General features: G+C 36.5%; 1 protein-coding gene across 19 annotated transcripts in view; it reads right to left on the bottom strand.

Annotated features, from left to right (window-relative positions):
• Positions 1-429: 429 nt before the first annotated feature.
• Positions 430-15,134, bottom strand: part of SORBS2 (sorbin and SH3 domain containing 2) — a 144,690-nt gene continuing 129,985 nt past the window's right edge. For 17 of the 19 annotated variants that reach the window (XM_030947876.1, XM_030947878.1, XM_030947881.1 and 14 more), the window contains 3 exons: positions 6,084-6,133; positions 3,210-3,316; positions 430-2,460 (listed from right to left, as the gene is read on the bottom strand). In XM_030947876.1, coding sequence (XP_030803736.1) covers positions 2,399-2,460; positions 3,210-3,316; positions 6,084-6,133 — 219 coding nt within the window. In that variant the 3' untranslated portion in view covers positions 430-2,398. The remainder of the gene's footprint in view (positions 2,461-3,209; positions 3,317-6,083; positions 6,134-15,134) is intronic. The other 2 variants (XM_030947879.1, XM_030947893.1) reach the window with 1 other exon arrangement.

The raw sequence follows: 15,134 nt of genomic DNA, 5'->3' as shown, positions 1-15,134 counted from the left end.
AGTGTTTTCCTCAATTCTCGTTCCTATGCTGTCATTTACCATGGGAGTTCTCGTTTTGCTTTTGTGGAACAATTAGGATGTAGGAACTTCTGGCATGTATAAAGGGTTTATACATTGTGTTTCTCTGTGAAGGGTGGTTCTGGCAAGAGAAAAATCATCTCAAATTGGCACACTCTATGCAGAAAGTCCATAATGTTGCTTTTGCATTCAGGTGTTTCAGGCATGACACAGAAGTGGACCCAGTACGAGCTCCGTGGGCAATACTAGTGGCACATAGATATAACTGGTGTAGGCTTGATGGGGGGTGTGGGGAGTCTGTGTGTAAGTACAAGGTGTACTAATATTTGCATATAAGCTTGAGGAGTTAAGCACTTTGCAATACTTAAGTGATAAGTTACTTGTATTTGTAGAAATGATGGGGGAAACAGTTTTGTACTCCAAGCAAAATTTATTAGAAGTCTATTCAAGAAAAAAAAAAACAACCACAGAGACCTTTTGCTTGTAGGAATTCAAAGTCAGTTACCTGAAACTCAGGTATGAAAAACCTGCATTTTTCTAAAATCAGATACAGAGTAGAAACAGTACTTTTTAAATATCACAGGCAACAGATATTTAAGTCCTCAATCATAAATGGCATCAAAGATAGTATTAATCTCACAGCAAAGCTGCATGCAGATCTAGTTTAAAATTGAAAGCCTTTGAATACAAAGCTTTTGCCATGAAATCTGCAATAATAAAGGTATGCTGCACAAAGATGTTTCTTTACCCTTGCCTTAATGACCTTTCTCAGTAATAAAGACATATGTACATTTAGATTTGGCTGGTAAACCATATTTTAATTAATAAAATTTTGCATAAAAGGCTATCTTACAGAATTGCACTATCCAGATGTGCTTATGGTAAACAGAGAAAGAAAAGAAAAACGCATTGAAATGTTCTGTATGTGAAGAGGGCAAATAAGAAACTTAATTTTTTAAAAATCAACAACCAAATGGCTCTGTACAAAAAAGCAAAATTATGTACAAAATGCTACAGAGACTACATACATTTTGATAATTTTGATCCTTTACCCATGAAAAATGCAGCAGAAGCTTTTGCCATCTATAAGGTGCCAAAGAAACCAAATCCAAATTTTATTTTCATAAAGCCATAGTCAGTATCATCCTGTGCCTTAATTTCATTTGCTATTTATGCTTACCTTTGCTTATGGAAAATGTATGTTTTCAAACACTTGTTCATTCAGACAAAAAACCAAAACCCAACACCTCTAAAATATATTGGTTTTAATACTTGTGACTTCTTTTTTCTGTCTAAATTCCTAAAAAGAATATGTAACTTGGGTTTCATTAACATACATACACATATATAGTGAAATAAATCAGTACATGATGCTTGTGAATATTTTTCAGGTGGCTATGTTAGGAAAGAAAAAAACCAAAATCCAACAACCCTTTGCACTAACACTGTTTACCTTCCTGCTTCTTTAATTTCCTGATAAGTAAAAACACTACCTCTTACACTGCATGTTTTTTACTATTACAACATTTTGATTACAACCATTTAATATCAGACATCAATAGCAGGTTATTATTGTCTATGCTTATAGCACTGTCTTGCTCTTCCTTAAATCCTCTTTTCCCAGTCTTTGTGCCTTTTGCACTTACTTTTTAACAGAAAACCCTACAGGTTCACTACAGTTTTTCATTAGGGAAAAAAGGAAAAAAGATTTAGCCAATACCATTGCACCCATTCAGAACACTTGCAGTTCTTCAATTTTTCACTTTGCTTGCTTGAGATTTTACAATCACTGTGCATTTGTTACAGCATACAAGTGCAGGCAAAAAGTCTATATTATAGTTTGTCATACATTGTAAACCAGTACAATAGGCAAACCCGTGACACAGCAATGTGGAAGCAACAAATGCTGCCAAGCTAATAAGAATGTGTAAAATCAATTTTTTAAAAAATAGTAAACAGCAACTTTCCTCTGTATTACATGCATGCTGAAAAAATCCCACCAGACTTCATGGTAGTACCACAAATGTTCAAACCAAGATTAATTTTTTCCCCCTTCCCCCCTACCCTCCCATGGCAACTCATTTGTGTACCTGTCATCAGGCTTTTCCTATTGTGTTTCACATGAAAATACTTTAAAGCAGGGAGTATTTAAATGTTGAAATGCTTCCTCTTGTCTCAGAAAAACTTAGTTATTCACACTGTGGTCGTTGCTGTAATACTGCTGGGACGGTTTGGCGGGTGGGATGGGATGAGGGTGAACTAGATGGCCTCTATTTGAGACTGCAAGCGAGAAAACAGAAGGCCAGCGTAGCATGTTTTCTAGCAGCTTTATGCAGATGTGTTGCAGAGATGCAGCATAAATAAGTAGAAAGAAAAAAATTCACAGCCTCTTGACATAGTTTCCAGGGAAAGTACCAAAGAATTTGGTTCTTCTTGAGGTTCCTGAAATTAGAAGCAATAGATGAAAGATGGGAATAACAACAGAAAATCACTATGTAAGCATGGCCTTAAATTTTTTTGTGTTTAATATTGCACAAAGAGAATGATCTGGAGTTCCTTATACTATATAATTTTATTTGTGAGGTTTAACAAAGTGTAACAGAGAAGCAAAATGCAAATGAAGAAGCATATTTGACTAAATTGTTAGGCCTGATTAAGAGCTATGCTAAAATTCTTGGTACACAGAAATAATTTAATTTCATCAACATAAAGTCTATTAAAATAATGTGAATTTTTTAAGTATTAAGAACTTGTCAGTTGATTAAGTTAGCTGCTGTGTGTATGAGGGTTTATGAAATGATTAAGCCACCATATCTAGGCCTGGTCATGAAATCATCATTTGATCAGTAATACTTGGGTTTCACAAGTGGTCAATGCTGTGGATGTATTCCCATGAGAAGGTTTTAAGGTACCTGGCCTTTATACATGGTCCATTTTGTGTCAAAAATGACAACAATGCTGTACAACAATCAGGAGCTGTGTGTCAATTTGGCATCTATCAATTTTAAAAGACAAAAGTACAAAATCACCTGCTAATTTCAGTGGATTTTGGTTGGGATTTCTCCTGATAAAGCCAGGTTCAGGTTTATTACACTAAATGCCAAAAATCAAGTTGTTTAAAAAGATACTACATGAAGAGGGCAGCACAGGTCAGGGGAAAAAAAAAGAAGAGCAACCAAATCAAAACATACCCACAAACCATCCATCATCACATTTTTCCATCACATCAATGACATCTCCCTCTCTGAGCTCCAATTCATCTTCGTTCCTAGGGGTATAGTTATATAGAGCCTGAAACCTTAAATAGGACAAATGAGGCATTTTAAAAAGAAGAAAAGAGTTCCTTGCACTTTTGCTCAAGTAAAGGAGCTGGTTTAAACATTAAGAAGAAACACTTCTTGCAAATAGGGGCAAAAAGGATTTTTTTTTTTTGCCTGGTGGACTTGAGGGTTAGGAACTTATAGCAAATAAAACCTTCATTAGAAAGGCAACTCATGAGACATTGAAGACTGGGTTCAAAGGCAAGTCTGATGGCTCCTCAACCAGTTGTTTCAAAAGCATTTTTTTAAAAAACATTTTAGTGTTATAGTTCAGTAAACAAACAGAGGACTGTTAAAGGAGAGTCTAGATGTGCTAGCCCTGTAAGCTTCCATGGTCAGCACTGTGGTTCTGCCTTTAAGCTCTGAGAAGCCAGTAGCAGCACAAGTGAGGGTACCCAGCACAGCAGCTCTCACACACTGTCACTGGGGCTGGGGGAGCTCCCTGGGCTCTTCAGTGGCTGCACAAATAAGCCATCTATGAGAGTGAGGGAGAGGCCTGGATCAAATCAGAGGACACAGGGATGGAAACTCAAACAATATTCAAACCCTGAGCTATACTTCTGCACCTGGCCAGGGCTGCAGATTCCAGGATGTAAGTGGATAAATGGCAAGGGGTGTGCAATTACTAAATACATTGTATTTCATTCCTTGCCAGCTTTTAATTAAAGTTTTTTTAATTGAAAGAATAAACTCTCACTAGGGGGAACTGAAGGTTCTTGGGCTGACAGCCCACAGGAAGATTGTTGTAAAAGCCTGTGAATCCTGTAGAGTCAGAATTGGCCTTTTTCCCTAAGCAACCGTGCCTTAGGTATGACTGACTGTTTAAAAAGAAGCAGGGTACAACTGCAGAAATTGGGAAAAGTATATAGTTTTAATTTCAGATTACTGAAGCAAAACATAATTGTAGCCATTCTTTTCTCTTAGAATAGTTCACCGAGTTTTAAACCTTAATACCATCATTACACTTACCCCAGTACAAACAAGATAGCTTGCTCATTGATGTGTTTATCATTCTGGCTAAGTTTTCATGGCTTAAATAAGATGTTTACTTCAGTAAAAAATTCCTGCTCCTGAAAGCCCAGTTTGAAAATCCTTTATACAGACTGGTGCTAGGTTTAGTTTCATGATGGTTATCTTAAATAAACTGCACTTATTTTTCACATTGCTGGTTCAGAGATTAGAAAAGAAGAAAATTTTCTAATTTTCCAATAAAAAAAAAGAAAACCACCTGAATTTCTTGTCACTGGCAGTCATCTTCCTAAGCCCCGAAAGTCTCTTTTTATATTTTAATTACTCTAACAAAATGGAAAGAGACTGGTTGTTTAAGCAATTACCTTTGGTAATTTGTGTAGCAGTAGTAAGAACAATCTGTGCAAAAAGCTAAATGGCAATAATGTTTTCTGTTATGCTTATCATCATTCCAGGAAAGCAGAGCTATGGTGATATTCCAAAAAATAATTAAATGCAGCTTCCAAGGGGAAAAGATTTGCAGATGCAATGTGTCATGAATAGGATTCAAGCCAATTACTTACTCAAGTACAGTAACAAGAACTTACCAATGAGCTCTCTTTGTACTTTAGAAATTGAATCTTAGTAATTTCTAGATAATCCATCTAAAAAACTCCTTTGTAGTAATTTCATTCTTTCTATGATAATCTAAGACTTTTGTAAGTATGAAAACTCTACTAGCATTTACAATACTGACAGAAAACATATTCAAGAGAATTTATACATGAATTTAAATATAAATTTAATATATTTATGTTTTTAATTTTAGGAATCAATAAATTTAGTCATGAACTACTTATGATATATTGAACAAAATGAATTAGAAAATTATTGCTTTCAAAACTGAGTTAGGTGTTTCAGTATGCTCAACTATACCAACAAGAAGTTGTGGTTTTAGTGAGATTGAATATCCAAATCTTATTATGTATTTGGGGTACTCTATCTAGTAACTTTTTGTCCCTCTTTTTCATCTTTAAATGACTAAGGAAAATTTAGAAATATTTTTAGACAATAAACCTTAGGTACATTTTATGAAAAATTATCTAATAGGGCATATGCTAAAGTGCTCTGATGCTAAAGGAAGAATGGCTGCTGGTTTCAGTGATCACCGAAGTAGGACCCAAGTGCAAGGCTGGGAGTGGGGGTGGAAATCTCAAGACAATCTTGCAGGGAACTTGCATTTTAAATGTCAGTACTGAAATATCCCAATCACTTAAAATAAGACTTGAGTTCTATGTTCTTCTCCAGTTTTCAGAAAAGCTTTTCTTGTATCTCATATTTGAATTGCACTTGCAAATCACACCAAAAAGTGTGAGCCTGTGTTCCTGTGATCAACATTATCAAGTTACTTTTTTTTTCTCTATTCACATCCAGAACTGTTTCTGAATAATTGTATCAAGTCAGTAAAGCAGATCAGTTGAATCAGTGTTGAATCTGTAACTGTCATTTTGCTGAGACGTAAAAATTGAGAGAATAAAAAAAGTCAAAATCTCTTCTGTGAGTACAGAAAATGGAGAACTATTAAACTGCCATGTCTGGCTGTACTGAATGTAAAATTAAACAAATAAGGCTTTGCCCTCTGGGACCTTCTTGGCTATCTGCCTACATCATGCGTTCATCAATAAATCTGTGCAATCTCTTCATAATTGTACTTGGCAAGTTAAAAAATTATCTGATGACGTGCTGGCTGTTAGTTAAACATTAGGTTTTGGTTTAGTAGACAAGAATTATACTTACGGTTCCCCCCCACCGTGTATATTTTCATGAGAAAGCACAGGGCGCTGTGGCTGAAATGAAATGATTTGAAATGTAATAAAGATTTGCAGTTTAAGGTCCAAATAGTTGGATAGGGGTGTAACACATAGTTGCTCAAGAGTCCATATTCTACCTTGTGTAAAACCATGGCCCATTCTGCCCCCCTTCCAACTAACAAGAAATCCTTAAGAGACACAACAAACAACTGAATCTTGGCACGTTTAAAGATCTGATTTTTGGAGGTCATAATAAAAACTAAACAAAACTGTGAACTTCATCAACAGTCCATTCTATTTATAGCATAGTACAAAGCTGGAATAGAACCCTGCTGCCTCTTCACTGTGAAACAGAAATAACATTAGAAAAATCAGATGCAACTGATGAACATCATACATTTTTTTGGTGAAATATATTTTTAGATAAGCAGATAAAATCTCCTATACATAATGGCAGAATCTAGAATATTCACAGACGAACAACATACCAATTTACATTACACACACAAAGTACTAACTTGGCAGGCATAACATGCTATGCTTTAACTAATTCTGTTTCATCTCAAGCCATGCAGGCTGTTGGGAGGCAAAAAACAGAAAACAATTTTGAAAGAATACATTTAATTGTGTGACTATAACAATTAATACTTCAACAGAAAAAAGTAGTCTGTATTTCCAGTGCAGAGCTTTTGAAAGGAACTATGTTCCTTCTCAATGGAGCATTACTGAGCAATAATATTCAATACATCTGGATGCATGGAAATGAAAAATACTAACCTTCTACAGAAACCATATCCTGCTTAGAAAGTTATTGACTTATACTGATTAGAATCTGGCTGGGGCCAGAAAGTGCAGGAGCAGCTGCTTGGAAAAGCTCTTGATATGAGCAGGGATCATATTCTCTGTTGACTGAGGATGCCCTCTGGTCACTCTGTAGAGACAAGTCTGGGAACCATATCTGTTTTGGGAATGTGGATATCAAACACTGCTCATAGCACTTTCTTTCATGAATTGAGTAAACTGCAACCTGATCTTTAAGCCATGGAATTTGTCTTATTGCCCCATGGTTCTCTCTTGGTTTGACTATTTCAGTCACTCTTGAAGATGATACAGTCTTCCAAGAGAGAAAGCAGCTGTAAACAATCCACAGGCTGATGGCAAAAATTGAACAGAAAAGCACAGGATGTAGTTTGTTAGGTTTCTTTCCCCTCTTTTCCCTCTCAGTATCTCCAGATGAAATCAGTTAAATTTCTTTTCAGCAGTTTCTATGAATACATGCAGAAAATATTGTGAACAATCTGTACTTTACAATTTATAGAGTATAACTTTTAAAAGGTGCCTAAATTTGCAGGCAGGTAGATTTTTTTTTTAAATTCATATTATTGAATACTAGGTGGGAAACAGATTTTCAAAGTAAAAGAAAATGTTTATGCTCTTTACTGTCTTCTCTCCCTCTTAACTTTACTCTGCCTCTGCCCACATACAAGAAAAATGGATAATTTTTACTGAAGAATAAACAGTAAAGATTACAAATTAAACAGTTCTCAGTAAACCTCCTTCAATGGCTGGCTTGTCTAGCAAGAGGAGAATAGTCAGAATTCTTTGAATTTAGATTGGAATCTGTCCTGATTTACTGCTAATCTTTCATCAGGTCTGTAACTGAGCTGAATGCCAAAGATAGAGATTCAAAAGAACTCAGCCATGGTTAAGGACTTCTCCTATAAACAATGGAAATAAAAGTCCTAAACAATGCTCCAAATGATTTAATGCTTTGAACATAATACCAAGCCAGGAAGAAACTGGGTAGGTTTGTATTATCATCTTTTTCTGCATATGCTTCATAAAAGGTTCTATTGCTAATTAACCACCGTAGAAATAGATAAGAATCAAGGTGACTCATGATTTAACTCTATGTTTTCTCTGCAGAGAAAACAGTCCTGTGACAAAATTACAATCTTGGAGAAATAGGGTGAAGTGATTGGTGGTATGTCTGAGCAGGGGGACCTTGGTGTTGCTCTCTATTTGGAGGCATTCCACAGTAATACCCCAGCTGACATCCAGAAGCTTTCTCCTTGTTTTTTTTCCCTAACCTCTCATTCCCACATACAGCTGCATTGGCTAGACAAAGGACTGTTAACAAAGATTCCTAGTTTTCAACTGCACCTCAGTTTAGCAGACTGTCCTATTTCCTGGGAAATATTGCAGGACCTAATTCCAAAAACATTAAGGAGTGTGCAATCAAGTCAATGGTCCCAGTTGTATGCCTGATTTTCATGCATGACTGATACTGCACTTACATATAAAAGTTCTGTAGAGTCTTGAGTATGCAAATTAGGTGCATGATATGTGCTCTTGTATTTTTGGAATTAAAGTAATAAACACTACACATTGACCAATACACTCCTCTTAATATACTGGTTACATTTCATTCATTTGGAGTAATGTGCAAAATTGAAATAGGGCTTAATCCCCTTTTTACAGCTTTCATTCCTAGCTGGCCTTTCTGTTAGATGGTATTTGACTCCTACTACAAGAATTCTGGCCTTCCTAGGATTGAACTGTCTTTCTTCATTAGTGAAGAAAACGCTGTCCCCTCAATACCTGGAAGCAAACAGAGGCTTGCCAAAAAGCTAAGACTTTGGAAGTTATACAAACCTGCATATCTTAAACTAAGATTCAAATTTTAAAAAGGGAGACATCAGAAAGATGATCACCTAAAATCAGCAGCAACAGCATGGAAAACAATTAATCCCATTACTAGTTTTAAGAACTAAATGTTAAGAAACCAATGCAAAGGACAAATAAATCCTGAACTGAAAGTAAAGCATAAACCACAAATTCTTATTCTCATATTGTTTAGGTTGAGGGTGGGGTTTTTGTGTTTGACTTTTTGTGTTTTTTTTTTTTTTTTTTCATAATGTAGATTACCTTTTTGAGCAAAATCCATGCAAATTCGAAACAACCTGACTTTCTGGCTAGGTGAAAAAATTAGAATTGTGTTACAGTTACATTACAGATAAGAAGTGAAAGGTTAAAGGGTATTAAAATCTGGAGTGGCTGAATAAAGAGGATAGTATTGAGTGAAAAAAAAAGTAGCAGGAGCAAAACATTTTGAAAAGAAGGACGTGGATTCAGAACAAAAAATTCAGTCTGTATACATGCAAAAGTCTGTATATATGAAATGGAGAATAAATTTTTTTACTCTTAGAAGCTGTAATTTTAATAAACTAAAAATACTTGCAAAGAGAGGAGCAATTTTAATAAACTAGACTAACTATAAAGAACTACATATAAACACCTTGTAGCACTGGAAATACCATGCAGTACTGCAGAGATGCAATACACTAGTGGATTTATATAAAAAGTTCAGGCACACATAGACCTGTTGCCTTTACTCAGTCATAGCACAGAAGCACAACAGGAAGAAAACACAGCATACTGATAGTATTGAGACACTTGGGTAAAAGCAAATACTGAAAGACTAGACACTGAGCTCCTTGTCCATGGAAAAGCTGTTATTGCACACTGGGCATCCAGTACCATACCCTGTGTGAATAGCTGTGACCTCTGACAGGTGAGCTGCAGGATCTCTTAGTCATCACTGGGCTACGAGGAGGTTTACCCATAACAAATAGCTCTCTCTTTAAATTAGCCTAGAAGAACCACAAAAACTTTGTCAAGCGAGAGTTTAAGAATGAAGCACCATGGGATTTTTGTTGCTTCATTCCTACATGCAAGTCAGACATGCTTTTCCTGATAACAAAAAGCAACTGTTACAGGTAGGAGGAGTACTGTTAGTATACAGTATTTTCATTGCTACCACTGTATCTTTCTTTCCCAAGGGTTTCCTGCTCTGGTACACACAATGTTACAATTAGTAGATGAATCATGTATAGCATATGCAATTGGAACAATTATTGCATGTGTACCCCCTGCAGTAGCTCAGATAATAACACAGAAAAGCTCAACAGTACAGAGCAGAAATGCTACCTTAGGAATACCAATGGTGAATGTAATTCCTTGTTTTTAAACAGAACACACCCCCTAGATTTGCATTTAGAAAGCAAGTAAATACTTCGGTGGAAAGTACTTCATGAAAGTATCCTCATTTTGTTAACATCACTACAAATCAGCTTTATGTTTGTCAGAATTCAGTTATTAAGGGTTGTGTGTGCAGCCCATGTGAAACCTCATGGGCAGGGGTGAGTTGGGGGGAATGTGAGGAGAGCAGAGTGCTATATTGGAAACCTTTTCTTAGGTATTTCTCACTGTCAGTAGAATGTGACTAAACAAACAAACCCATCCCCCTCTTAGGAGAGGGGTGAATAAGAACAGCAAAAAAAGATACCTAGAAAGGCTGAGAAGGCAGAAAAATGTCAGCATTTCTCCTTAGGACATGTCTTCAGACTTCTTTTTTTGGAGGACACATCCCTCCCACCAACAAAATGTGAAGTGACACTTCCCACCCATAGCTCCTTGTATTCCATTTAGTTTTAAGCTACATAGCAAATATATATATATCTGTGTGTATGTGTGTATATACATAAGTATTTTTAAATTAACAAAAAGTTACTGAAGTATCAGTATACAGTTTTAAGAACATATATTCTTCCTATTTATTTGCAGCTTGGATTAACACACCTTGCCCAAATAAGGGCAAGGAATATACAGGTCACCTAAAAAGAATTTCAGCGTAGATGAAGAATGTTCTTAATTTTTTTGGTTAGGCTAAGCAAAAGCACCAAAAGCACTCTACTAACTGCTACATTATTAAAAGCTGCATAAACAAGTGCAGCACTCTATTTTACTACTTCTTTGAGGTGGAACAAACCTAAGCTCATGACAGATTCATGCCCTAGAAAGAAGCCTTATGTCTCTTCCCTGCTTCAGAAAAAAACCCAACAGATTTGTTGATCTTAAGACTTCCTTAAGTCCATTATGTCTGTGTTTTCTGTGAATGCACATTGTAAAATGGGGTAGATCTTAAGAAAAGAAAAAAAAAAAAAAGGAGGGTATTTATGACATAAATGTAACGATGCAATGATCACTTTTCTAGGATAGTTTCTCTTTACGTTACTTTTTCTCCTCTTCACGAGCAGACAAATCTTCTGGAAGTCAGCACTGCAAATTAACTTCGTCTTTCTAGAGCAAGTTTTCATTTTTCTGCCACAGAGCTTCAATGCTGACACAAAATGTAGTTCTGAAGAGGGAATAATCTTTGTCCAGTCCTTGACTAACAGAATTGATATTTAGAACATGACCCTCAGCAGTGGTGCTTTCCCATGAAATTTATGACTTTTCTCCCAGGCTTTGGATGGAAATTGAAAACGGAAACACAAATGTTATCTAGTTTCTGCATACTTGAATACAGTTCTGTTTCATTCAATTAACTCAGTTACATTGCTGTCCTGGTGTGAACCTGAAATTGAATAGAAGGCTTTCTGCGTTCCTATCATTGGTATTTCCTTAAACTATTTAATTGTATTACAATGGTTATAGTTTTACCTTGTGTTTCACTTGAAAAAGGCCTATCAATCCTCCATTTCTTATGTTATTTAATATTAGTAGAGAAAGCAGTACATCTGAGAAGATCAAACTCAGTGTTAGCCTTGCAGTTATTTAATAGACACGAAGATTTACAACAATCCATACCCAAGAGGTGCAGTTACCTTTAACTGTAGTGAGTCTTTCTCCTGCTGCTCTAAGGGTTTAGAGAGGAGAGGAGCTGAGAGGGAAGCAGTAGACAGGGGTATTGTAGGAACGGAGTGGGAAGTAGGTGCCTTGGCAGAGGGAAATGGAAGATTAGAAGAAAGATGGAAAAGAGGATCAGTCTCCTGATGTTCCAGCAGAAAGCAGAGCTGGCTTAAATGTTTAAGAAATATGAGAAGTAGCTCTGCTATAAAACTGTGTTCCAAAATCAGCTGAAGGATGTCAAATGCTCAGTAAGGGGACATGTAACTAACCTTAACAATCACAAATCTCATGCTAATCTTATTAGTAGTCATCTACTTTTCTGGAAGACATCTCTTGCCTCAGAAAACATTAAAAAGTTACCATTTGTGGCCATGGATTTCACCTCTATTCTTAAGTTTTTAGTCTTTGTTTTTCAGGTCATTTAAGGGTAGAATGTAATTAAAGGGCAAAATGTAATTAAATAGTTTAACATTTGGCCTAAAATATATTGTCCTAATATATGCAGCACTGCCTGCTGGCAGTGAAAGCAACTACCTGAATAGTCTGTTGAAGTAAGTGCTGAACAGAAAAAAGAGCTATGCCTGGAAACCACACAAACTGTATAGTTACATTGTGGCATTTAATGGCCAGCATACACTTGGGATAGCTCAGTGATGTAGGGTCCCAAAGAGCAACGGGGGAGGGCTTGGGGAGGAAGCATTTGTGTAACTGCCAAACATAATCTGATCTGTTACTGTTAGTCAGATCCTTGTAACAGAGCCTGCTATAAATACATCAGCTGTGAGCTGACACATGCCAAGCACAAACCGCAGAGTCTCTGCAGCAGGCACACGTCCCTCCCTCTGGAGGCTGCTGACAGCATTTGCTTGCTGGGGCCTCTCTCTCAAAAGGGGCAGCACGCAATGGGCTAGGGAGGGAAATGGTTCACTGGCTTTTCACATCAGAAGCTCCTTGGCTAACAGGAAGGGCAGGAGGGAAAGGACTAGCACAATTGATACATCATAGAATTTATAATGCCTGCTTCTGAGAAGGGACTGTCCCCTAACGCTGACAATTTTTAATAATAGAATCATAGAATGGTTTGGGTGGGAAGGGATCTTAAAGATCATCTAGTTCCAACCTCCCTGCCATGGGCAGGGACACCTTTCTTCTTAAACCAGCTTGCTCAGAGCTCAGTTTTATCAAATGCAATTATATAAAAGTGTGCCTGTGCACAATACAAACATGTGGATACAAGGCAGAGAATAATTATACTAAGTTATCTGAACACAGAAGTCAGGGTTGTCAGAAATTAAAATACCTTAAAAATATCTGGTGAAGTATATCCTTCATAACAATCCATAGAATCTTCTCCACTTGCTATTGGGAATTCTAAATTGTCATGTACCAGATCCTCCTCTATATACAGTCTAGTCAGTTCTTCTGTTGTGTCTTGTGCTTCTCTGGAGAAATCTGATTCTTGAGATTCTGACTGATCCCCTCTATTAAGTGACAGGTCTGCAGTACAGATTTCCTCTTCGTTTTCAGCTTTTGCAGCTAGCACACTGAACAAGGAACCTTCTTCATATGGCAAAGGGATGTTATGCATAGCACCGTGTTCACCTTCTCTTGTAGCATCTGACAAATCTCTAGGTACTTCAATAACTAAAGGGTCAATTATGCTTTCTAAGTCTTTATCTTTTCCTGACTTGGTATTGTTGCTGACATGCATATATGCTATGTCATGAGATGAGCCGGCTGAAGATGAGACAGAGGGAGATACAAGACAGGACAGAGGGAGATCTGTAGGAGAGCTGAGAAACACCTCTGTATTTGGCATAAAGTGATCATCTTTAACGTGGTGAATGCTACTACCTGGGGTGATTGCTACAGTCTGGGACATTGCTAATGCCAAAGTATTGAGTTCTTCTAAGTCACAAAGAAAACTGTCTGGAACTGATGGAGAAGTTGGGTTGCACATGCCTGAAGGTGAAAACCCAACAGTCCTTGAGAACAAGTCACTACAGTCAACCTGGAGAATCTTTCGATCAATGTGTGACCAAGACGACGGAAGTTGTCTGGAAAGTGGGGTCAGTGCTTGGGAAGGCAACTTCAAAAATAAGAAAAACAGGGGAATTGAAATAGATAAGCATGACAGAGAATTAGGATATGAGTAAACTGGAAAAGAAAAATGTCTGTGCCATCATCTGGATCACAGGGTACAATTTCAGTGACCATGGATGTCTGAAATCACGACTATATGAATCAGAACAGCAGGAAAGACATTTGAAACATGAAACTATCAGGTTCTGGCTTAGGGCATAAATGTCAAACATGAAGACAGATCTGAATCATTACATTCATGAAGGCAACTGCATTTGATCTGCTGAAGTTATGTTACTCATGGTGCTCTGTTAGTGAGCCTGTCACAGGTTATTAAATCATACAATTAATAATAATGAATTTTTCCCAAACCATTACTCTTATTTTGAGAATAGAATTTTCAGAAGTACACTTCAGGTGTCATTAAATACTTTTTTCTAAGCACAACAACCGAGGTAATTTCTAATCATTAAAATGTTAATACTTCTACTTTTTCTTAGTACTTCTGAGTAAATGCTTAAGAAACATCTTTAATACGTTGCATACTTTTATTAAGGCATGAGCTGCTGCTCAGAATGAATGAATTTGAGAATTCAGAATGAATTTGTTTTTTCAAAATTAACCCTATTAGTTCAAAATTATGTCAACATTTGTGAAAGGTACATTCAGTTCAAAGTGGACATAGGCAGTCAACAATGCTTTTGAAATAGTGACAGCACAGTACACAAGAGTATGCTTTGAGTACCGTTACACAATATTGATTGAAGTATCCTTCTGGTAAAAGAAACGTCCTTTTCTAAGAACGAGAGACTGGTGAGTCATACGTACACAGCATCAGTAGATATCCATTGCTTCAGTAAATACTGAAAATGCATTTTTATTACTATAAATCCTCAAAATTAAAATTGAGCAAAAAATATTTTGATCTCATAGTTACAACTATCCAAAACAATTAGATGTACACCTCTAAGTTATCTGGACTACTACAGACTTTAATTATTAACGTAGTAGAGAAAAAAAATTTTAGAAGTCTACAATAATGTTGCAGAATAGGGAAGTTAGTTTACTTACCTTCTGCTTGAGTTTTCTTGAGGTAAACAGCTTTATATTATAGTTAGACAAACCTTTGTTACCGAGTCTTCTGTACCAAAGTAAACAGTATAGACTGATACAATGCAGTCTGCTAAAGCAGAGCTAGGCTGTTACAGAAATACTCAGTCTCTTTCCCTCCTCATTCCTCTTAAGCAAGGGTCCTTAACCT

This window comes from Camarhynchus parvulus, chromosome 4, assembly GCF_901933205.1.
Source record: "Camarhynchus parvulus chromosome 4, STF_HiC, whole genome shotgun sequence".
Lineage (NCBI taxonomy): Eukaryota > Metazoa > Chordata > Aves > Passeriformes > Thraupidae > Camarhynchus > Camarhynchus parvulus.
Note: the sequence above shows the minus strand (reverse complement) of the source record. Positions and strands in the feature narration are given on the sequence as shown.